This window comes from Tachyglossus aculeatus, chromosome 16, assembly GCF_015852505.1.
Source record: "Tachyglossus aculeatus isolate mTacAcu1 chromosome 16, mTacAcu1.pri, whole genome shotgun sequence".
NCBI lineage: Eukaryota > Metazoa > Chordata > Mammalia > Monotremata > Tachyglossidae > Tachyglossus > Tachyglossus aculeatus.
In genome coordinates, this window is record NC_052081.1 from 13622975 (window position 1) to 13646836 (window position 23862).

The following is a 23862-nucleotide window of genomic DNA, read 5'->3' on the forward strand; positions in this document are numbered from 1 at the left end:
GGATACGTCATTTGACTTCTCTTTGCCTCGATTTCTTCATCTGGAAAATGGGGATTAAATATCTGTGCTCCCCCCATCTTAGGCTGTGAGCCCCATATGGGCAGAAACTGTTACTCTCCACTCTGACTTCCGCATGGAAGCTTCCATGAAGATTCTCCTTAATTTCAGTTATCTTTCAGGGTGCTGCTCCATCATCCTGGAATCTTACCTCCTGCATGAAGTTTTGGGTCCTCTGAATGACCAAATCGATGTGTGGGAATTTGAAACGACTTTTGAGGTCCTGGAGTTGTTCCTGAAGCAGGTTGACTTTCAGATAGCAAGGTTCCATCTTGGTAGAGTTGAAGGGAAGATCAATCAACTGGTCCAAATGCTGCATTGTGAAAAACAGAATATTTAACAGAAAACAGTCTCTAGAAAACAGTCTCAAGGTGCACACCTGCACCTTGAATAATCCTCTTCTTGGAAGAGGAGGAGGAAGCAGCAGGAGAAAAGATGGGGCGCAGGAAGAGGAGAGACGTGGAGACTTGGGGGATGAGGGAGGAACAGGAGTGAAATTGAGGGTGAAATCCTCAGAGAGGGTGGCAAAGGGTGGACCCCAGAACAAAGGAGGGGTGGGAATCAACAACCTGTGAGTGAAATAGTCTAGGTGTTAGGAGGCTGGGAGTGTCTGGGAGCAGGGAGAACAGTAGCAGTAAGCCTTTGGTGTATATTCTGATTTCTAGCTTTTAGGAGATGGAAAAATAATCACAAAGGCCTCATATGAAACTGCACATGCCATGCATAACAAAAGGGCCTATCTTTCTTGTGCCTAAATACTTGTACAGGGAAAATAGCTTCTCTCAGGTTTGACAGGAGGGTTTAATGAGTGGTATTAATGATTGTGGCCAGACAGTCTCAGGCAGTCAGTGGTGGTTCCCCTTGAAGTAGGCTGATTATTAACCACGATGGGTGACTGTTTTTCTCAAACTTAACCTTTCCCAATCATTTAAATTACAGGCCTACCCTGACCAAGAGGGAAACTCTGCTGAGAATAATAATAATAACAATAATGACATTTATTAAGCGCTTACTATGTGCAAAGCACTGAGGATACGACCCCATCCCAGGCTGCTTTCTAGTAACATAGGCTATGCCTACTGTTTGTATTCTTTTACCTCCTTTAGTTGGGCAGCATCCTGAGTTGCTTGGAAGCTGTGGCCGATCTCATCCACCTCTTTTTCAAAGAGCGATCGGACTTCGCTGAACCCAGAGCTCACCGGCCCCATGAGCTCCTCTAAGATGGAAGCCAAGAAAGGCTGGATGCTCTCGCTGCAGTTCTTTTCTGCGGGTTCGGCTACGACAGCTGAGATGAGAGGAACGCAGAGAGTGACAATCAATCAATTGTATTTACTGAGCGCGTACTGTGTGCAGAGCACTGTACTAAGCATTTGGTAGAGTACAATATAACAGAGTTGGTAGACACATTCCCTGCCCACAAGTTTATGGTCCAAAGGGAACCTACAAGTGGAATTTCTCTGCAGCACATGCCTCAGTTTCACTTAATGCACCTTACCACTTGTGAGCAGGCTGTAGTGAGGGCAGAAGAAATGAAGCAGCATGGCCTAATGGATAGAACACAGGCCTGGGAGTTAGAAGGGCTGGGGTTCTAATCCCAGCTCTGTTACTTGTCTACTGTGTGACCTTAAGTAAATCACTTAACTTCTCTGTGCCTCAGTTACCTCATCTGTACCTATAGTGAGTGCTTAACAAATACCTTTAAAAAAAAAAAGAGAGGGGGCATCCTTCCTGCTTCCCGTGCCTGCCAATCAGTCAAATTTCAGCCAGGACATCATCAGCATCATTTATTTAGCGCTAACTTTGAGTCAAGCACTGTGTTAAGTGCTGGGGTAGTCACAGGATAATCAGATTGGATGTGGTTCTTGTCCCACAGTTTTAGAGGGAGGGGAAAAAGGCATATTATTCCCATTTTATAGCTGAGGAGACTTAGGAACCAAGAGGTTAAGTGTCTTGCCCAAGGTCACACAGTGGGCAAGTGAAGGAGCCAAGACTAGAACATAAAGAACAGCTGGGAGGAAGAAACTTCCTTTACCCTGCATAAAGCCCTTCTGTTAGCTACTGTAGGAAGCCAGAAGTCTGATTCCTACAAGCTCCCTGATTCACTCCCCCTTTCACTTGGGTAAAGATTGAATGAAAGAGAGAAAGCAGGAGATTGGGGAGTGAGGATGAAGGAAAGACGGAATATCAGAAGCTTTTCTACCCCTGTATTTCTGCACATGTATTTCCTAACATAAAGAGGAGAATCATGTTCTGAAAGAGAGTACTGATATATTTTAAATCCCTCAAGACCTATATTTACAAGCTTGGTTAAATGTAAGGGCCTTGCTATTGGTGTAAGACGATAATTGAAAGTCTTTTGTTAAAGAGTGGATTTTGGCCTGGTTTCTTATAAGCTCCTCTCCAGGAAAATACTGCTTTAAACACTGGCCACAAACTGTACCCTAATCCATGAAATCCATCTCGTGACATTTAATAGTAATGGTTTAAGCGCTTACTCTGTGCCAGGTGCTGTACTAAGCGCCATCTGACCTGGTTCTGTACCGCCCCATTACATAAACAAAATAAAACTGCTGATGGTGGGAAGTTGAGTTGGAACTGCAGTGTTGGCAGTTTCATCGTGAGTTGAAGTATTTAACTACCTGAGTCATGTTTCTATCAACTCTATTACCAACTCCCGGCTCTGCCACCTTCCTGCTGTTTGACCTTGGGTAAGTCACTTAACTTCTCTATGCCTCAGTTTCCTCAACTACAAAATGGGGATTTAATACTTGTTCTCTCTCCAACTTTCCTTCAGTTGTATTTACTGACAGCTTGTTGGATGTGGAGCACTGTACTAGGCATCTGGGAGAGCATAATATAACAATAAACAGACATATTCCCTGTTCTGTGAATCCCATGTAGGAAAGGGACCATAACCAGCCTGATTAAGTTGTGCCTAATCCAATGCTTGACACATACTAAGTGCTAAACAAATACCATAAAAACCCTCTATTGTATTGTACTCTCCCAAGTGTAGTACAGTGCTCTGTACAGAGTAAGCACTCAATAACTACCATTGATCAATTGGTTGCAGCTGCTAAATACTGTGGTCTGTCTACTGAGCTGGGAGTCTCTGGAAAAAGCCCAAGACTTCTCTCCAAACAAAAACATTAGTGACAGGGTGACCTCAGAATTAAAAGTCAGCATTGATGTTCACTCTTGCCTGCTGTGGTTCTTTAATAATTATGGCATTTATTAAGTGCTTATTGTGTTCTGAGAGCTGGAGCAGATTCAAGGCTGTCAAAATGGAACCAGTCCCTTTTTTTAAAATGGTATTTGTTAAGCACTTAATAGGTGCCAGGCACCGTACTAAGCAGTGGGGCAGACACGAGCTAAGCAGGTTGGACACAGTCCATGTCCCACATGGGGCTCATAGTCTTAATCGCCATTTTACAGATGAAGGAACTGAAGAACAGAGAAGTGAAGTGACTTGCCCAAGGTCACGCAACAGACAGCCAAGGCGGCATTAGAACCCAGGTCCTCTGACTCCCGCGCTCCAACTACTAGGCCACTCTGTTTCCCAAAGGGGTCTCACATGAGGCTCATAATCTATTTTATCTCTACTTTACAGGTGAGGAAACAGAGGACTTTGCCACGTTCCTTATATAATGGTGATCAGCTCCATTTCATCATTTCTTTATGTTTAGAAACACGCATTTTAAATGTCCTACAGCACACAGAAATTTAGCACTGAATTCTTCAGAAGATCCTCGTGCTGTTCTTGAGCACATTTTCTGGAGCACATTATTTGAATCATAACCTGGTTTCTTCCAACCACTCCAAAATAAGGGGAGAAAGCCGAGAGCGGTTTATCTCTCCTAACCTTTGATTTTTCCAGCTAAGAAGTCCTTTGAGTTCACGATCTGATCCATGTCTGAACGGACAGTTCCTTCCAGGTCCTTTGTCAGAGTTTCGCATTCCCCTTTCAAGGCACTTAATCCTTCTGAAACTTGATCCTGAACCAAGTTGTAGGTTTCTTCTACAATCTAAACCCAGAAAAAACATGTGGATTAGTGGGTGCGGTGTGTAAACGATCCTCCTGACACTACAAAAGGTGGGGATTAGAGTTTATCGATCGGGCTATCAGAGCACAGTCAGAATAGGAAAACATTTCCATTTCTCTATCCAATCTGGATTGAGTTTGGTTTGGGATTCATTCAAGCAAGAATAAGCAGCCCCACCAGACAGTCCGCGGGAGAAAGAAGTTTGGTGGGAGTTTCGCTACCAGAGAGAAGAAAACCCTCTTTTTTTGTTTCGTTTTTCATTTTCAAAGAGCAGCCCCTGGATGATGGAGTTTCTTCTTACCCCGAACCAGGCCCTTTTTCTGTCATTCTTCTTTCCTTTCATTTTAGGTAGAAGGTCAGTCTGAAGGGTGGGCAGCAGTTCTTCCATCACAAGGTTGCTCAAGATCTACAAAATGGAAATAAGATAATGGCTTAGCCCTTGCAGTTCAGCTGAATTTGAAGACCAAGGGAGACTTTAGAAAAAAAGGAGCACTGTAATGGATCTCCCAGGCCCGACTTTACCTTGTCCCATTTCTGTGCCAATTAATAATCCATTCTCCTCATCCACTGCTAATGAAAAGAGATTCTGGCTGTAATAGTAGCATTTATTGAATGTCTTCTACATTAAGCTCTTTGGAGAATACAATAGATTCAGAAGACAAAATCCCTGCTCTCAAGGAACTTATTACCTAATAGAGAGTTTACAATCCAACAAGTCTAAGAAAACAGCACCAGAAAGAACATGTCAGCTTCGGAATGATTTAACTTCTGGCCCGGGAGTCACTCATATCTTTAATGACACTAATTGATAAATGGTATTATTAATTGGGTGCTTCATGGCCTAGTGGAAAAAGCATGGGCTTGGGACTCAAAGGCCCTGGGTTCAAATCTCAACTCCGCCACTTTTCTTCTGTGTAATCTCGAGGCTGTAGCTCACTGCGGAAAGGGAACGTGCCTGTTTGTTATATTGTATTCTCCAGCACTTAGTAAAGTGCTCTGCACACAGTAAGTGCTCAATAAGTACAGTTGAATGAACCTTGGGGAAGTCACAACTTTCCTGTGCCTCAGTTTCCTCACCGATAAAATGGGGATTAAGATTGTGAGCCCTATGTGTGACCTCAGCACTTAGTACAGTGCCTGGCCCATAGTAAGCACTTAACCATACACCATTAAAAAAAAAAGTCATTCTTCCTTCTCTGAAGAACCTGGGATAAGACGGCTAGTAGGCTCAACTAATGAGCCCATTCCAAAATGAATTATGAACTACAATTTCCACCACATACCCCATACTTTACATGGTTCCACGAGCCCAACAAACCCAGACATTATAACTCAACATGACTAAAAATTTCTCTCAATACAGCCTTGAAGATAAACACTGGTCTAGACATCCAGGTCCTAACTAGAATCAAAGATCTAAAGGATCTACTGAAATCCAGGCCGCACACTTAATAAATAAATAAATATTCTGGATAGTGCCCTTCTACTATGTCTTGTTGGCTTTTCATATTAATTTGTCTCTGTGGGGGCAATGTTGATGGATTTGTTGAATGTACATGCTTTTCCCCTGGTGTCAGGAAGAGAAGAAAAATTCACTGGAAGGGGATAATAATAATAACGTTGGCATTTGTTAAGCGCTTACTATGTGCAAAGCACTGTTCTAAGCGCTTGGGGGATACAAAGGGATAGTCACAAGAAGGACAAGCATTGGTTAAACATGGGTGGGGTTTTAGCTTCATCTTGCCAACTCAAGAGAATTTTTGTGGGTCAGATGATTTTGGAAAGCCCGTTGTAAGGCTGCCCCATAGCTTCAGGGAAGGTCAGACCCTTGGCTCAATGAATATGTGATTTTTGCAATTCAATCAGAATCTATGTACAAGATAATTATACTAGCCAATATCACAGCCCACTGCCTGCATCACCAGAACCGAAACTGTGCTGTTGCCTCTATTTTGAACATGGGCTTGTCAGGCTCATAATTCTGCCTGAAAAACAGAGCGCCAACCTGGGATTTGGTTCAGAAAAGAGAGAGCAGAGAGCAGTGGTTGGAACAGGAGGGGTGGGGAAGTGGCCCATTCACTCAAAACAACATCTGTTGTTTAAAATAATTTTGCTCTAAAATTACTGTCCCACCCTCTATCTCACTCCACATACGTCAACAAAATTCAAGTGAGCGAAGTGGGAAAGATTCCACTGAGCTCATCGTTACCTCATAATAATCATTAGAGATAGAAAAAAACTCATTAGATCATAGGTTTACTTCTCCACTATGCCAGTTCTGAGTCTTTTGACGAGGGATACAACACGTGATCTGAGTCCAAAGCTAATGGAGTCTCCAACTGAGCCTGCCCTTCTCTAACAGAGTAAAAAGGCATTCCCCTTTGCCATCTGGTTATGTGCATGATTTCCCCTCAGGAAACTTTAACAAGGGAAAAGGGTTACCATTTCTCCCAGTAGAATGTACGATGTAGATATCTATATACTTATCTCTTTTGTGAAAACAGTCAGCGTTTCTGGGGCAGAATACCATTTCAGGGAGGAGAATGAGATGTGCAGCCACCTTGTAAATCAGTAAGCTCTTTAGCCAAATTCAAGTGGGATATTAACATCCGAAGGGTCCCTGATTCCTGCCTGTGATACTAGGAGGGGGAGGAAGAGGAGGAGCACGGGAGTGGGGGCTTTAGACAAAGCAAAAAAGCAGGAGACAATGGCACAAACCAGATGGCACATGTCTTGGGTAAGGAGACCCAGAGTTTGCAAAAATCCTCGGAGCAGACATCCCAACAGGTCCACAGACCTCTTTGTTTTCAGTTGACTTAGTAACTCCACTGAGGGGGGTTAAGTTGGGAAATAGAACTCTACGGAAACCCAAGATAAGCCTAAAAAGAGGCCCTGCATCCCCCAAACCACAGTGACTAAGGAGTTGGATTAAACTGTTGACTAAATTCTAACTTTTGGCACTGAGGGCAAAATTATAAAATATTAATGGAAGGACTTCACTGAGGTGGCTTACTGCTCAGCTACTGATGTAGAATCTCAAACAATGCACACTTCCTGGGATGCTCTTCATAATGAATGATACTAAGTTTGGAGTGCAAGGAAGAGTGAGAAATCTTCAACAGCAGGGTGGTGATCCCCCTATGCTAACCTTCCTTAAAATACTGTGCTTGCAGTGAAATTTCCCCTTACTAAAAGCAGTTTTAAGTCCTGGAACACCTGGGCCTTGCTGCCCTGCCCACTGCTGTTTAAGCATTGCGGGCTGCAGTGGGTCTAGATTTTGCTCTGAAAAGTTTGCTCAGAGGGCACAAAGGGTTCATGATTGACCCTGAGTCTCCCTAAAGAGAGGAGCACTGTAGTCCATCAAAATGGGCAACGAAAACATGGAGACCTAATGGAAAGAGCATGGGAGGTGAGAGTCAGGAGACCTGGGATCGAATCCTGCTTTCCCCATTGTGGGCTGTGTGACCTTGGCAAGTCAGTTAACTTCGCCATACCTCAGTTCCTCATCTGTAATTTGGAGATTAAATACCTGTTCTCTCTCCCCCATAGACTGTGAGCCTCTGGTAGGCCAGGGACTTTTTAAATTTAATTTTTCTTTATTTTTAATGGTATCTGTTAAGTGCTTATTGTGTGTCCAGCACTGTTCAAAGCACTAGGGTACATACAAGTTAATCGGGTGGAACAGAGTACCTGTCCCACATGGGGCTCACAGTCAAATAGGAGGGAGAACAGGTACTGAATCCCCATTTTACAGTTGAGGAAACTGAGGCCCAGAGGAGTTAAGTGACTTGCCCAAGGTCACACAGCAGGGAAGTGGCAGAGCCGGGATTAGAACCCACGTACTCTGGCTCCCCTTTCCACTAGGCCCTGCCGCTTGACTGTGTCTGCATACTAAGTGCTTTACAAATACTACCACCATTATTATTATATTTTTAAAATAAAAATATTAAATTATTCACCTTATCCCTTTTACAAAGGCACTGATATCACATTACCCCAAAGCACAGGGGCTTCTGCTGCCCTAGAAAGCATTTTTGGGGATATAAAAATGTCGAAGCTCTATGTCCAAAAGATGTGATAAGGAGTGGAGTAATTATTTAGAGGAGAAGTTGCTGAAACCTTCCCCTTTTCCTGTAAAATAAGATCCTCATGCTACCTTGGATTGACTGGGGAGAAGTTAGCCTAGGCTAGGCTAAATGCCTTGCACACAAAAGGCCAAATCAATCGGCCAAAACAACAACCTTAACTTTTCACAAGTACAGTGTCCCCCTCCACAGACTGCTACTGCCCCAGTTTTCTCCAGCTTGATACACCTGCGAGGAAGGAAGGTTAAGGCAAACTGCCCTCTATCTTGAGGTGAGGCTTAGAAACTGCAAATACCACTGCCTGTTTGTCCTGTCCAGAACGGAGTAGTTGCATGAGTAAAAATCAATCAAGACACTGAGAATGTGTGTCTTGCTTCTGTTGTACACTCCACCATAGTTAGTGTTTAACTATACCAAATGCTCGGGAAAATACAGCAGAAGTGAATGATGCGGTCTCTGCCCTCAAGGAATTTGCAATTTAACGGGCCTTACAACCTATGCTAACATCCGTATGTTAGCATTAACATGCTTTTCCAGCACCCAAAGTGTGTTCACCTCAATTTCTAATTATATGCATACAACTTCCCTGTTATTATTATCCCCATTTTTCAGATGAGGAAACGGGGGTTAAAAGAACTTAAATGACTTGACTAAGATTCCACAGTTAGTTCATGTTATAGCCAGGATTCAGGGCTCTTCACTCCTGATCTAAGGTGCTTTTCTCCTGCCTCTGTTAACAGGGGCAGTGGCGGAGCCCATTTGAATGAGGGAGCATGTGATGAGTACTGAAAACAGATGGGTGATTTTCCTTAAAATGAATGTTTATGGAGCTAATTTTTTTCCAATGGTATTTGTTAAGTACTTACTATGTGCTGGACACTGTACTAAGCACTGGGATAGATACAAGTTAATCAGGATGATCACAATCCCTGTCTCGCACGGAGTTCACAGTCTTAATCCCCATTTTACAGATGAGGGAACGGAGACACAGAGAAGTAAAATGACTTGTCCAAGGTCACAAAGCTGACAAGTGGCAGAGCGAGGATTAGAACCCAGACCCTCCTGACTCTCCAGCCCGTGCTCTATCCATTAGGCCATATTGCCTCTCGTGTTTCCTCCTGTGGTCCTGCTTTCTGGGGATTACAGCATGCTCTCACATTTGGCTGGTGTCTAAAGGCCTCATACAACTATTTGCTATTCAATTGGGGCTTTTAGGGCACATGATTTTCACCCAAACAAATGTGTATAATAGTTATTTTAAGTTATTCACTTGACCTAAACATCAGTCTGAAATAATTGAGGCCTTTGGACACTGCTAAATATGAGGGTATGCCATATCTACAGCGTGAGTCATTACGAAGATAATATGTAACTACCCTGAATGTTTTCTGATTATAGGTCTCTTGAGGATATATAGGTTAGCACAACGTTCTGAGTCAATTCTTGGCAGTCTTGAGGAAAATATGAAAACAGGCCTCATGCCTGGTCAAAGCAGTCTACTCAAAACAGGGCCGTGTCAGTGCTGTCTTCTTGAATCACCTGTTGGGTGAGGTCTTAATGGGCAATATAATTTCACTTCACCCTATGCTCAACGCTACCCTCTTCCACACACCCTGCCCCGCTTCTGACCACTAGCATAGGTTCTAGTTTATCTTTAAGGCATTGCTCATTAGGAGCAAAAAGTCACAAAATCCTAACTGATCACGTCAAGCTATTTTCTTCCAGTCACCATCCCTCATGGACATAAAATAAAAAGGAAGGCTTTTTGTCTTTTCCCACATCTTCCAAGTGCACAAGTAGAAAGAAAAAAAGAATCTGCTCTTAGGGGTTTTGGTTATTATCTCTTAGCTCTCCTCCTTTTAATATTACTTTGAAATTGTACAGCCCTTTTATTTTCCAAAGTGTACAACATCCCCTTCTAGACTGTAAGCTCATTGTGGACAGGGTACATGCCTACCAACTCTGTTTTAATGTACTCTCCCAAGCGCTTAGAACAGTGCTCTGCACACCGTAATCCATTAATATATACCGTTGATGAGGAGGAAGAAGGGAGAGGCAAGTATTATTATCCCTAGCTTGGAAATGAGGAAATTGAGGCTCAGAGAGGTTAAGTGATTTGCCCAAGGTCACCCATCAAGCCAGTGCCAGAACCAGGACTAGAATCCAGGTCACCTGGCATCTTCGTTTATCATTACAGAAGAGAATGAAGAATTCAACATTCTGGCTAACAGAAGAGCTGTAATTTCCTAGTCTCTAAGTTTGCCAATGGACGCTTTGGAAAGAACATTAACTCTGTGTGATCTTGGGCAACATTTAACTTCTGTCTGTTCTTTTGTTTAAGTTGTAAGCCCCTTGTGGGACAGAGATGGAGATGATCTTGTACTTCTCAGCATTTAATGCAGTGCTTGGCACATAGGAAGCACTTAAAGCACAGATCATTATTATTAATGTTTTATTTGTTAAGTAATTACTTTGTACCAAGCATTGTTCTACACAAAAGTTAATCAGGTCGGACACAGTTCCTGTCCCATATGGGGCTCACGTTTAAGTAGGAGAGAGATCAGGCACTGAATCCCCATTTTACAGATGAAGAAACTGAAGCCCAGAGAAGTTAAGTGACTTGCCCAGGGTCACACAGCAGGCAAGTGACAGAGCTGGTATTAGAATCCAGGCCCGCGCTCTTTCCACTCGGTAATGCCATCCAATGTACTGTATGAATGGACGAACAAAGTCTGAAAGAGTTAATGCTCCTATCAAATAAGCTAACATTCTCCCCCAGGGTAAATTTCTGGCTTATTCCAGAAATCTGATCCTGGGTGATGTCACGAAAGGAAAAGGGAAGAATAATTTGGAACAAATGGGTTAGTCTTTTCTGGAATTAACTGTGAGTCCCTTCCACTTAAGGAGTCAGTGAGTGCTTGTGGAAAGGGTGTGGGACTGGGGTCAGAGTTCTATGCCCAGCTTGGTCACTGGCCTGCTGTGTGAGCTTGGGCAAGTCATTTAATCACTCTGTGCCTCAATGTCATCATCTACAAAATGAGGAAAGCATCTGTCCCCTCCCCATCTCAAGGGGATGTGGTAAAGAGAAATGAGAGATCTGTAACACACTGAAAGTGCTTTGGAGAAATAAAGAGGGAAATCATTAATACTTAGCTTCTTCGAGTTGAAAATAAAAACACTATGAGATTGGCAGCTTTAAAGAAACATAAAGGGCAAGAGGAACTAAGGAGAGGCAAGACCTGCACAGGATTCCAGATGAAAAAAAAAACAACAATAGAGAAGAACAGTTGGGTATTGAAAGAAGGACGCTACGCCGAAACAGTAGAGATTAATATACAGTAATAAGGACTTGTTTTAAAAGAGCTAAACATACTCTTCTCTTACCCAGAGCAATAGATCACTCAGCACCAACGACCATAAACAGAGCGTGGACTTAGTTTCATTTTATCTAATTGTATCTCCCTATAGACATGAATGGAGTTCTTAGCCAGAGGTGAAAGTCAGCCGGAAACATCACACTGACAAGGACAAACCGATAAAACAGTAAGTGTTGGTGTGGCTGTTTGGGTATGAATTTTTTTTAGTGGTATCTGTCAAGTGCTTACTATGTGTCAGGCACCATCCTAAACTCTAAGGTAGATACGACTTAAAAGGTCAGACATGGATCCTGTCCCACAAGGGGCACACAGTCCAAGTATTGAATTCTCATTTTACAGTTGAGGAAACAGGCACAGGAAAGTTAAGTGACACGCTCAAGGTCACACAACAAGTAAGTGGCAGAGGGGGGATTAGAAACCAGGTCCTTCTAGGCCCGTGCGCTTTCCACTAGGCCCCGGATGCTTCTTTTTCCCCCACTTCAAAACTGAGTCTTACTCGGCCATGGCTCAGCAGGGGGCTGGCACATCAGATCGGATCCCAGACTGAGCCCCTTCCTTCCTCTCCCCCTCGTCCCCCTCTCCATCCCCCCCATCTTACCTCCTTCCCTTCCCCACAGCACCCGTATATATGTATATATGTTTGTACATATTTGTTACTCTATTTTACTTGTACATATCTATTCTATTTATTTTATTTTGTTAGTATGTTTGGTTTTGTTATCTGTCTCCCCCTTTTAGACTGTGAGCCCACTGTCGGGTAGGGACTGTCTCTATATGTTGCCAACTTGTACTTCCCAAGTGCTTAGTACAGTGCTCTGCACACAGTAAGCGCTCAATAAATACGATGGATGATGATGATGGGATACTCTGGACCAGGGACTACTTTGTTTCTAAATGGACCAAGTCTCGGAGGAGTAACAACACAATCCAGGGCCATGACTTGAATCCAGGTCACCTGGCATCTTCATTGATTGTTATAGTAGAGAATGAAGAAGTCAATATTCAGATTAACAAAGGAGCTGTAATCCCCCAGTCCCTAAATTTGCCAATAGGTTCTTTAGAAAGAACATTAACTCCTTCTGTGTGACCTTGGGCAACATTTAACTTCTGTCTCGGTCTCCTCATCTGTAAAACAGGAATTAAATATCCTCCAAGACATGCTTTCCTCTGAACCTCATTTATCCACTTGGTGAGGTCAGAATAGATGGTTCCTAGCAGCTCTTGGTTTCACCCCAACTATTTTAAATATAAACGTTAGCTCAGCGAGCCACATTTGCTTTCATCTTCCCATGATTTTTAAGCTTGCAACTCTCTGATCCAAAAACACTCTTTGGATTCTCTCTCTCAAAGTTACAGACTGAAGCTTTTGGATACCACGCTGCAGAAAACAAAAGCTGGCAAGCACTCGTGGCTCTGTCTCAGAATGAGAAACAAATGAGTCTAGAATCCTCAGTAAGGAACATTCTGAGACATATGGTAAAACAATAAAGAACAGCCTTGTCCTTCACGAGAAAATGTTTTCAGCCTTAGAAGCCTAATGACCAGAGAGAGGCAAACAGCCATCTGGCATCTTGCAAACACTCCTTCTTGATAACATATCACACAGATCCCAATCCAGGCATTTTAGGGATTGGAAAAAATAAAAGCACCCTCAGAGTAAGGCTCTTTCTGGAATCTAAAGGTTTGTGTCTTAAGTATGTCTTAAAAATAAAAACCCTTGATAAACACCTCTCCAAGAACTACTAAGACTTGCTGAGAGAGCTGGATCCTTTTGCTAAAATCAACTTCCTCTTTAGGTGGAAGTAAAATGCCACCTGGAAAACGGCTGAGGAGAATGAATGTAAAACCAAGATTGGTCAATAAAGATTCAAAATTGAACGAACTATATAGAAGGAAATAGAAATCTCCAGAGATCTCTTGGTGAAAACGGGACCAAGTCTGGTAAATGGGATGCCAATATCCTAACTATTCAATGTATTGACAGACAAAAAGCACATTGTACAGGTAGGGTCAAGGTACTGAGGGCTTCAGTGAAATTTGTTTGTCTAATATTTTTTTTTCCAGAATCTTCCCTCCTTATCATAATTTTTTTTTAGCATCTCAAAGCAGCTCCTCAGTACAATACGCATAGGAAGGAAAGGTGATGACTGGTTTACCTGAACTTCATTCCCGGTAATCATTTCCCATGATCCATAGTGACCCTTCTCCTGCCGGAAGAATTGGACAGCCTCTAGAAATGCTTGAGCTTCAAACGTCGTCTGCTTCAGGAAATCTGCAGAAAAAAAGCCAATCGATTAGCGAGGAAAGAGTTTTGCATTTTGATGTTTCCTTCGGTTCCTTGATAGGCCCGAAGGTATACTGAGAGGTAAGGTTCTGTGCTATTAAGCTACTAGAGGGAGCAGAAGTATAGACTGCAGCGCAAGCTATGGACAGACCAAGTAGTTGTAGGACTATGTCAGAGTATAGATAACATCGCTGATCTAGGAGATTGATCAGTTCAGACTGGGTGGCCAGTTACGGATTCATCTTAGGGAGGATCAGTCTGTTACTGGCTGTGATAGACAAGTTCTAAGAGAAGATTTGCTCATTATTTGTCAGCTGATTGGTGCTAGAATCAAGCCTGATTATGCAGGGTGATCAGTCATTGCCAAAGGGAACTGGAGACAAGCCAGTTTGAGGCTGAAGGCTCACCCTGGACAACAGAGTACAAATTGCCCAATATCAACAACCTCATAATTTAGTCACCCAGCAGGACCGACACTACTGCCTTTTAACACAGAGAATGTAGTTTTACCAACAGCACAGGAATTTGGTCAAAAGCACATTTAATAATAATAATGATGGCATTTATTAAACACTAACTATGTGCAAAGCAGTGTTCTAAGCGCTGGGGGAAGTTACAAGGTGATCAGGTTGCCCCACGGGGGGCTCACAATCTTAATCCCCATTTTACAGATGAGGTAACTGAGGCACAGAGAAGTTAAGTGACTTGCCCAAAGTCACACAGCTGACAATTGGCGGAGCCGGGATTTGAACCCACGAACTCTGACTCCAAAGCCCAGGCACTTTCCACTGAGCCACGCTGCTTCCCATTTCACTTGAAATGTGAGCATTTCAAGTGAGAAAGAGGGCTCAGCTCAAAAAAAACTGAATTTTTTTTAGTGTTATTTTAATTGCTATGTTTGTTCCCCTTGATTTTCCTGAGCAGATCAAATTAATGACAAAAAAATCAGGGATTAGAGCTACATTAGGGGCTTTCAGTACAGTGATCATTTTATCCACTAGAGAGCCTCAATGTGGAGTACACTACACTACTGTACATTTGGAGAGAACTTGCCAGCTCCAACGGAAATTGAAATGACTATACTGGGATTCTGGGATTGACTCATATGTCCTTATTTTTAACAGCTGTTCTCATTCCTAACTAAAGGCAACAAAGGGATAAAAGAACACACCAGTACTGTACTTGGGCAATGGAAATGCAGTTTCAGAGCCTGCATGCATTTTGAAGAAGCATAAAATTACTTATTTTTCCTCTCCTCAATTCAACTTTTGTGTATAGAGGGGTGGGGTGGGGAGATAGAATAGTGAACAAAATATTTTCAGCACTACGTCAAATTCAGCAGCCCACAGAATAAAATTCTCCAAAATGTTTTCTCTTCAACATACTTTAACTGAAAGAGTGTGGGAAAGAACTGATGAAGGAGAAGAATAGATAAAAACAGAAGGTAGAGACAATGGTTCAAAATGAAGCATATTCACCACACTCAGAGATAGGAAGCATTAGTAACCAAATTTACCACAGCAAAAAATTATACTAATTTAATGTTGGAGTAGAAACCTAATAAAATGATGTTTACTCTTGGATACCTGAATGATTCAACCTCCATAATGGGTTTGTACTCAACTTCAACCATACCCCTTACCGTGTGGGAAATGATCCGGTCCACTGATTCACCATTAATTTGCAGTACATAAACGAAACCCAACTGAAATTACTAGGTTAAGCTAGCAAGGGGCACAGGCTCACTTTGTTCACAGATAAAGTGTCCCAAAGGCCCTCCTGATTCTGCTTTTTTTTCCTGCCATTTTGCTAAGGATTACTGAACACAATGTGATAGAAGCCAATTAATATCCCAGGGGGTATATTAATTAAATTCCTGCCATGAATCTCCAGCTAAATCACAGGCAAAATACAAACTTCCCCTCGTGACTATAAGTTTATTGTGGGCAGGGACTGTGTCTGCTAACTCTTGTTGTATTGTACTCTGAAGCACTTGGTACCGTGCTCTGCACATAGGAAGTGCTCAATAAATACCAATCAATCAATCATATTTATTGAGCACTTACTGTGTGCAGAGCACAGTACTAGCACTTGGGAAGTACAAGTTGGCAACATATAGAGACAGTCCCTACCCAACAGTGGGCTCACAGTCTAGAAGCGGGAGACAGAGAACAAAACCAAACATACTAACAAAATAAAATAAATAGAATAGATATGTACAAGTAAAATAAATAGAGTAATAAATATGTACAAACATATATACATATCAGATTGATTGGAGACACCCAAAGGACCAGAGGAGAAATTTTGGCTCTGTGCTCTATAGATAGGGATGCCAAGCAGATTCGATATGGTTTGACTTTGAACTGGTTCTTGACTTTCTGGATTCAGCCTCTCAGGAAGAGTTCTGTGGACTGATGCCTCCATGAAAGTGGAGGAAAGAGAGGAAGTCTGTTCTCCTGGTCTCTCATTCATTTCCCAGGATCTTTAGCCTCCCCTGCTCTATTCTCTGGGCTCCAGCTCCTCAAAACCCGTGACTCACGAGCCCTGATGCTGTGACCCTCCTGGACCACAACCTTAGTACAAATTGGTGAAAGGATCACTGGATGAGAAGTAGCATGGCCTAGTGGATGGAGCATGGGCCTGGGAATCAGAAGGACCTGGGTTCTAATGCCAATTTCACTACTTGTCTGCTGAGTGACCTTGGGCAAGTCACTTCAATTTTCTGGGTCTCAGTTACCCCATCTGTAAACTGGGGATTATGACTATGAGACCCATTTGGGACAGGGACTGCACCCAACCCAATTTGCTTGTATCCACCCCAGAGCTCAGTACAGTGCCTGGCACGTAGTAAGCGCTTAACAAATATCATTATTATTATTGCCTCCCAACTGCCATTTTATTTTTCCATCGAGTTCTCCCTCCCTTTCTGCTGCATAGCTGCAATTTCACTGCAAAAACCTCTACAGGCTATTTTTCACATCTCCTGCCACATTAGTGGCAGCCAAGTAGAGACCTGGACCTGCCAATTCTGGGGACCATTCTGCACGAGCTGTTGGTGTCTGTGAATCTTCCTGATGATCTCAGAGGATGAGGATCTTGCAAATTTGAGGGTAAGGAAGGAGGAGGAAAAGAGTGAACAGGACATCCCCAAACCAGGCTGTGCTCTGCTTTCATCTTCAGTCCAAAGAGTTGGACTGAACATTGCCAAAATTATAAGAGTCTGGATTCCACTTTACCCTCACATGTCCATCCCCTGGGCTCATAAATTCTATTCTGCTTAATTCATCATCCCGAATCCAATCTAGAAGTCCTTTCCTAAAAAAAAAACAAAAAAACTTCTGATCCTAAAGATTCCTGGATGACCTACAATCCCAAATTTCAATTTTCATTCTCCCAGTCCCCTTCTTCTAAGGGCTGAGGCCAGAGATGGGGTGTATGTTTCAAAAGCTGACTATTCTGGCAATCAGGATGCTCAAAGGACCTCAGAAGTGAGATTAAAGCTCCAGGATTAAAGGACAGTGAAGAGCAGACATTTGGAAACAAATATCCTTTTCCATAGTACAGGAAAATGCCCAGGATTCAAAGCTCTCTGGGGATGTGCCCTCCTTCTCCTCCTCTGAAATGCCCTCATCTCCTTATCCAGCCATCACCCTGGGCAGCTGCAGGGAAAGCCTGCATTCAGGAGAGTTGGCTGAAGGATCTTTTGAGGTTTGCTAGACTGTCGTAAGATTTTTCACTGGAGCCAAAACGCAGAAGGAAATACTTTCCCCATCTTTCTTGATTTATGACATATTTCAGTCAATGGAGACGCCGAAGCTCCATGACTTGTTCCATTGTTTTGGACCCTGACTCTTGCTGCATTGGGATTCTGACTCAGACTTGCTTGGGAAGCAGCTGGGTTAGTTCAAATCTAGCCAAGCTCTCTGTGCTGCCTTCCTCAGTGATTTGTTAGTTATGTAAGAGCATTGCTCACCACCATTTCTAGTGAGTCAGTTCACTAATATATGTTTCCAAACAGACTGGGTGGGGTGGGGGGGGGAGAGAAAGAGAGAGAGTGTGTGTGTGTGTGTGTGCTTTTGTTGGGTGGGAGGGGGATCCCTGAAATGAAGGAGAGTGTCCTTTTTGCAATGTGGAAGGTGTTTTTCCTTGGGACACCTGGAGACACTGCAATTCTCGCTCTCCTTTCCAATAAAAATGAACATCATAAAAATAGTCTGAGCATGTATAGTCCCTGGCTTCTGAAGGGTTTCACACATCATCTCATAAATACAAGACCCCTGCACATTAACTGAGAGGGCTGGTACAACTGTGTCTATTTTACAGATGGAAAAACCTGCGGCCTAAAAGGTCACAGGTTGGTGAGACAATGGCTGAATCACTATTGGAACCATGTCAATTCTCTCCCAGTCCTGAATTTTTGCACTAAACTTCCCTATAACGTCTTTGCATCAACAGAGTTCATTACTTTACAAATGTGTTAAATTATTAATAGATCTCACAAAAACCTTGGAAATATGACAGAGCATGCCCATTTAGCAATTATTCAAATAAAATAATAATATTGTTATATCAAAACCTTTTTATCTTCCTGGATTGAGTGAGTAGGGAATAAAACACAGCATTGTGTGAGTGTGACTCCAGTGTAAGCTTTAAAAATACACATATTTATTTGCCTCTGATGGGCATTAATGTAAAGAGAATCCAGAAAAATTGCTAAAAGACCTGCACATCTGTCCAACACTTCTTGTTATTGAGACTAATTTTTTTAACTCATCCGAAAGCCAGGAACCAGCTTGGCTGGTTCAAGTAAACTCGATTTTAAGAATATCTGTACTGCTAGGTTGAAACTGAAGACAGGAAATCTTTAGTGCTGATATTTACCATTGTTGCGCCATATAGATGAAAAGCTTGGAGATTTTTACCCTTCCTTTACCTAACTACTGTTGCTGCCTTCTCCAAGATCTGAGTGAATTGGAAGAGGGGCTTAAATTGTAGCAGTCTCGGGGCTCAAGCTGTGGACAACCTTTCTAAACTGGTGGCAATTTAGCAACAGCAGTGAATTTGTCAGTCAAATCGTAGAGTTAACAGTTGTAACAGTGGCAATTTGCAAAAATTCCGATCTTTAGAACTCTATTTGCTATTGTTTTGCAAGTTGGTTACTTGGCCATGCCTCTTTTAGGTCTAAAAAGCAACTCGCATCATCATCGACAGTATTTACTGAGGGCCCTCTGTGTGCACAGCACTGTACTTGACACTTGGGGAGTCCTTTGGAAGAATTGGAGATATAATGTCTGTCGTTGAGGAGTTTATAGTTTAATGGCAGGAGAAGTGGAGAAAGAGAATTGGAACTCCCGGAGTTTGGTTGGACATATGGGGCCTGTGTATGGGCTCTAACCATGAGGAAAAGAAAGAAGGTGATTATCATAAACCTCCAGTTGACCTGAGGATGCAGACTGCTAGGTTTTGACATAAATGGTAATAATAATGGGTTTTTATTGTGTTTTGACAAGGGAACTAACTTGATCCAAAGAACTAACCTATTTCAAGCTCAAAATGGAGCTAAAGTCCCTGGTAACTGTTGGCAAACATAGGGCACAGAATGCCTTTAAGTACAAACAAAAACCAAGTAAAATGAAACAAAAGCTATCTGGTTTTTCTCTTCCAATTGGGAATTTCCAAAGAGGAGCAGCACTATGCAAGGCTCTGAAGGCAGTCATACACAGCAGATGATGAGTGACTTTTCTGCCCAGTCTAAAGAAATAGTGTCATGTGCCGGCCATTAACATTAGAGTTCTGTGGCTGACTCCTGTGGGGAAGAATTCACCACGCCATCTGGATGCAATTTGAAGCAAGAGTATGCTTTAATAAGGGGAACAAAAGAATCTCCCCAAACAACAACACAGTTGTCCTTTATTTTTGCCAACACTTTCTCCTTGTCCCCAAAAGTAGTTGACTGCAAATGAATCTTTGTATCAGTGGGCTGTGAGGCAGCATGAATCAATCAATCGCATTTATTGAGCGCTTACTGTGTGCAGAGCACTGTACTAAGCGCTTGGGAAGTACAAGTTGGCAACATATAGAGACAGTCCCTACCCAACTGTGGGCTCACAGTCTAGAAGGGGGAGACAGAGAACAAAACCAAACACATTAACAAAATAAAATAAATTGAATAGATATGTACAAGTAAAATAAATAAATAAATAGAGTAATAAATATGTACAAACATATACACAGGTGCTGTGGGGAAGGGAAGGAGGTAAGGCGCTAGGCTAGGCAGCAGGAGAAGGCAGTAAGAGGAAAAGGGCAAGTGGTCAAGTGCTTAGTACAGTGCTGTGCACACTTTTCTAGAACACTGCCACATCATATTTATGTCATAATTTTCTCCTGAACTCAAATAATTTAGTGGCAATCTCCCCCTAAGCCATAACACAGCCCTGGGAGGATAGGGAGCAGTTATGATCTCTACATACCAGATAGGGAAACTGAGGCAAAGGAAGTCTCCCCACCCAGCCAGCACCCCCAGTGTCCTCCCCAAAATAAATGACGCTCCCAGCTACAGTATATTCATCCACATCACTTGGAAGATAATTCAATCAATAATATTTATGGAGGACATACTCTGTGAAGAGCCCCGTACTAAGCACTTGGGGAAAGTACGATGGAGTTAGTAGACATGATCTCTGACTTCAAGGAGCTTATAATCTATCAAGCACCACGCTGCTTGGAATCAGGAAGCCAATATGAGGTTTCACCCCACCTTCTTTTGCCTCCTCTTCTTTTATTTGCTGTAGGCAAAAGCACTAGAAATACAGCCCTGAAGAGCCTTCCCTTCACAGATTTTCCCCTTGGGCTCTCCTGCCGGGAGTACCACCCTCAACAGATTGACAGGGAAGATGTGTTGCACAGAAGGAACTAGCTGACAAGATACTTAGCTGAATGGGACTGGACACTTAACATTCAGCCTCCGTCTCCTGCAGTTGTCAAGCGAGAATGAGCGATGTGGGGAAGACTGTAGCGGGGATTAGCGCTTAGTACAGTGCTCTGCACACTAAGCGCTCAATAAATACGATTGATTGATTGATTGATTGCCGGCATCTTGGCTCCGAGGGGAATATGCAGGAGCGGCAATCGGGGAGGTTCGATTCAGGGGGAGGTCTGAGTCTGATCTAGCCTGATCTGGGGTTTTCGGATCCCCTGAGCCTCAGTTTCCCCATCTGTGAAATGGGCTTGGCGCGCTGATCCTTTCCTTCCTCCTGCTGGGACTGAATTAATTCAAGGGGCAGCCCAATTAATGATAATACTAATAATAATGATAACCACTGTGGTACCTGCATGAGAAGCAGTGTGGCTCAGTGGAAAGAGCCCGGGCTTTGGAGTCAGAGGTCATGGGTTCAAACCCCAGCTCCGCCACTTGTCAGCTGTGAGACTTTGGGCAAGTCACTTAGCTCCTCGATGCCTCAGTTCCCTCACCTGTAAAATGGGGATGAAGACTGTGAGCCCCCCGTGGGACATCCTGATCACCTTGTAACCTACCCAGCGTTTAGAACAGTGCTTTGCACATAGTAAGCGCTTAATAAATGCTATCATTATTATTATTATTATTTGTTTGGTAGGCACTTACCACGTGCCAGGCACCATTTTAAGAGCTGGGGTGGAAACCGGCAAATTGGGTTGGACCCTCTCCCTAGCCCACGTGGGGCTCACAGTCTCCATCCCCATTTTACAGATGAGGGAACTGAGGCACAGAGGAGTTGAGTGACTCGCCCAACGTCATGCAGCGGACAAATGGCAGCAAGCCTTGTGACTCCCAAGCACCTGCCCTAACCCTATGCAGCAGATAAATGGCAGCAAACCTTGTGACTCCCAGGCCCATGCCCTCACCCCATATATGCAGCAGACAAATGGCAGCAAACCCTGTGACTCCCAGGCCCGTGCCCTAACCCTATGCTGCAGACAAATGGCATCATTATCAATCGTATTTATTGAGCGCTTACTGTGTGCAGAGCACTGGACTAAGCGCTTGGGAAGTACAAGTTGGCAACATATAGAGACAGTCCCTACCCAACTGTGGGCTCACAGTCTAGAAGGGGGAGACAGAGAACAAAACCAAACATATTAACAAAATAAAATAAATAGAATAGATATGTACAAGTAAAATAAATAAATAAATAGAGTAATAAATATGTACAAACATATATACAGGTGCTGTGGGGAAGGGAAGGAGGTAAGGCGCTAGGCTAGGCAGCAGGAGAAGGCAGTAAGAGGAAAAGGGCAAGTGGTCAAGTGCTTAGTACAGTGCTGTGCACACTTTTCTAGAACACTGCCACATCATATTTATAAGTCATAATTTTCTCCTGAACTCAAATAATTTAGTGGCAATCTCCCCCTAAGCCATAACACAGCCCTGGGAGGATAGGGAGCAGTTATGATCTCTACATACCAGATAGGGAAACTGAGGCAAAGGAAGTCTCCCCACCCGGCCAGCACCCCCAGTGTCCTCCCCAAAATAAATGACACTCCCAGCTACAGTATATTCATCCACATCACTTGGAAGATAATTCAATCAATAATATTTATGGAGGACATACCCTGTGAAGAGCCCCGTACTAAGCACTTGGGGAAAGTACGATGGAGTTAGTAGACATGATCTTTGACTTCAAGGAGCTTATAATCTATCCACGCTGCTTGGAATCAGGAAGCCAATATGAGGTTTCACCCCCACCTTCTTTTGCCTCCTCTTCTTTTATTTGCTGTAGGCAAAAGCACTAGAAATACAGCCCTGAAGAGCCCGCCCTTCACGGATTTTCCCCTCGGGCTCTCCTGCCGGGAGTACCACCCTCAACAGATTGACAGGGAAGATGTGTTGCACAGAAGGAACTAGCTGACAAGATACTAAGCTGAGTGGGACTGGACACTTCACATTCAGCCTCCGTCTCCCGCAGTTGTCAAGCGAGAATGAGCGATGTGGGGAAGACTGTAGCGGGGATTCGCGCTTAGTACAGTGCTCTGCACACAGTAAGCGCTCAATAAATATGATTGATTGATTGATTGCCGGAATCTTGGCTCCGAGGGGAATATGCAGGAGCAGCAATCCCGGAGGTTCGATTCAGGGGGATGTCTGAGTCTGATCTCGCCTGATCCGGGGTTTTCGGATCCCTTGAGCCTCAGTTTCCCCAACTGTGAAATGGGCTTGGCGCGCTGATACTTTCCTTCCCCCTGCTGGGACTGAATTAATTCAAGGGGCAGCCCAATTAATGATAATACTAATAATAATGATAACCACTGTGGTACTTGCATGAGAAGCAGTGTGGCTCAGTGGAAAGAGCCCGGGCTTTGGAGTCAGAGGTCACGGGTTCAAATCCCAGCTCCGCCACTTGTCAGCTGTGAGACTTTGGGCAAGTCACTTAGCTCCTCTGTGCCTCAGTTCCCTCACCTGTAAAATGGGGATGAAGACTGTGAGCCCCCTGTGGGACATCCTGATCACCTTGTAACCTCCCCAGCGCTTAGAACAGTGCTTTGCCCATAGTAAGCGCTTAATAAATGCTATCATTATTATTATTATTATTTGTTTGCTAGGCACTTACCACGTGCCAGGCACCATTCTAAGAGCTGGGGTGGAAACCGGCAAATTGAGTTGGACGCTCTCCGTACCCCACGTGGGGCTCACAGTCTCCATCCCCATTTTACAGATGAGGGAACTGAGGCACAGAGGAGTTAAGTGACTCGCCCAAGGTCATGCAGCGGACAAATGGCAGCAAGCCTTGTGACTCCCAGGCCCATGCCCTAGCCCCATGCAGCGGACAAATGGCAGCAAGCCTCGTGACTCCCAGGCCCGTGCCCTAACCCCATGCAGCAGACAAATGGCATCATCATCATCATCATCAATCGTATTTATTGAGCGCTTACTATGTGCAGAGCAGTGTACTAAGCGCTTGGGAAGTACAAATTGGCAACATATAGAGACAGTCCCTACCCAACAGTGGGCTCACAGTCTAAAAGGGGGAGACAGAGAA

General features: G+C 43.5%; 1 protein-coding gene across 1 annotated transcript in view; it reads right to left on the reverse strand.

The window, feature by feature from the left end:
• NIBAN1 (niban apoptosis regulator 1) overlaps positions 1 to 23862 on the reverse strand; it is a 107352-nt gene that overhangs the window by 10442 nt on the left and 73048 nt on the right. The window contains exons 6-10 of the mRNA XM_038758037.1: positions 13719 to 13834; positions 4402 to 4506; positions 3920 to 4082; positions 1155 to 1342; positions 209 to 370 (exon numbers count right to left, since the gene is read on the reverse strand). Of these exons, the coding sequence (XP_038613965.1) occupies positions 209 to 370; positions 1155 to 1342; positions 3920 to 4082; positions 4402 to 4506; positions 13719 to 13834 (734 nt within the window). The remainder of the gene's footprint in view (positions 1 to 208; positions 371 to 1154; positions 1343 to 3919; positions 4083 to 4401; positions 4507 to 13718; positions 13835 to 23862) is intronic.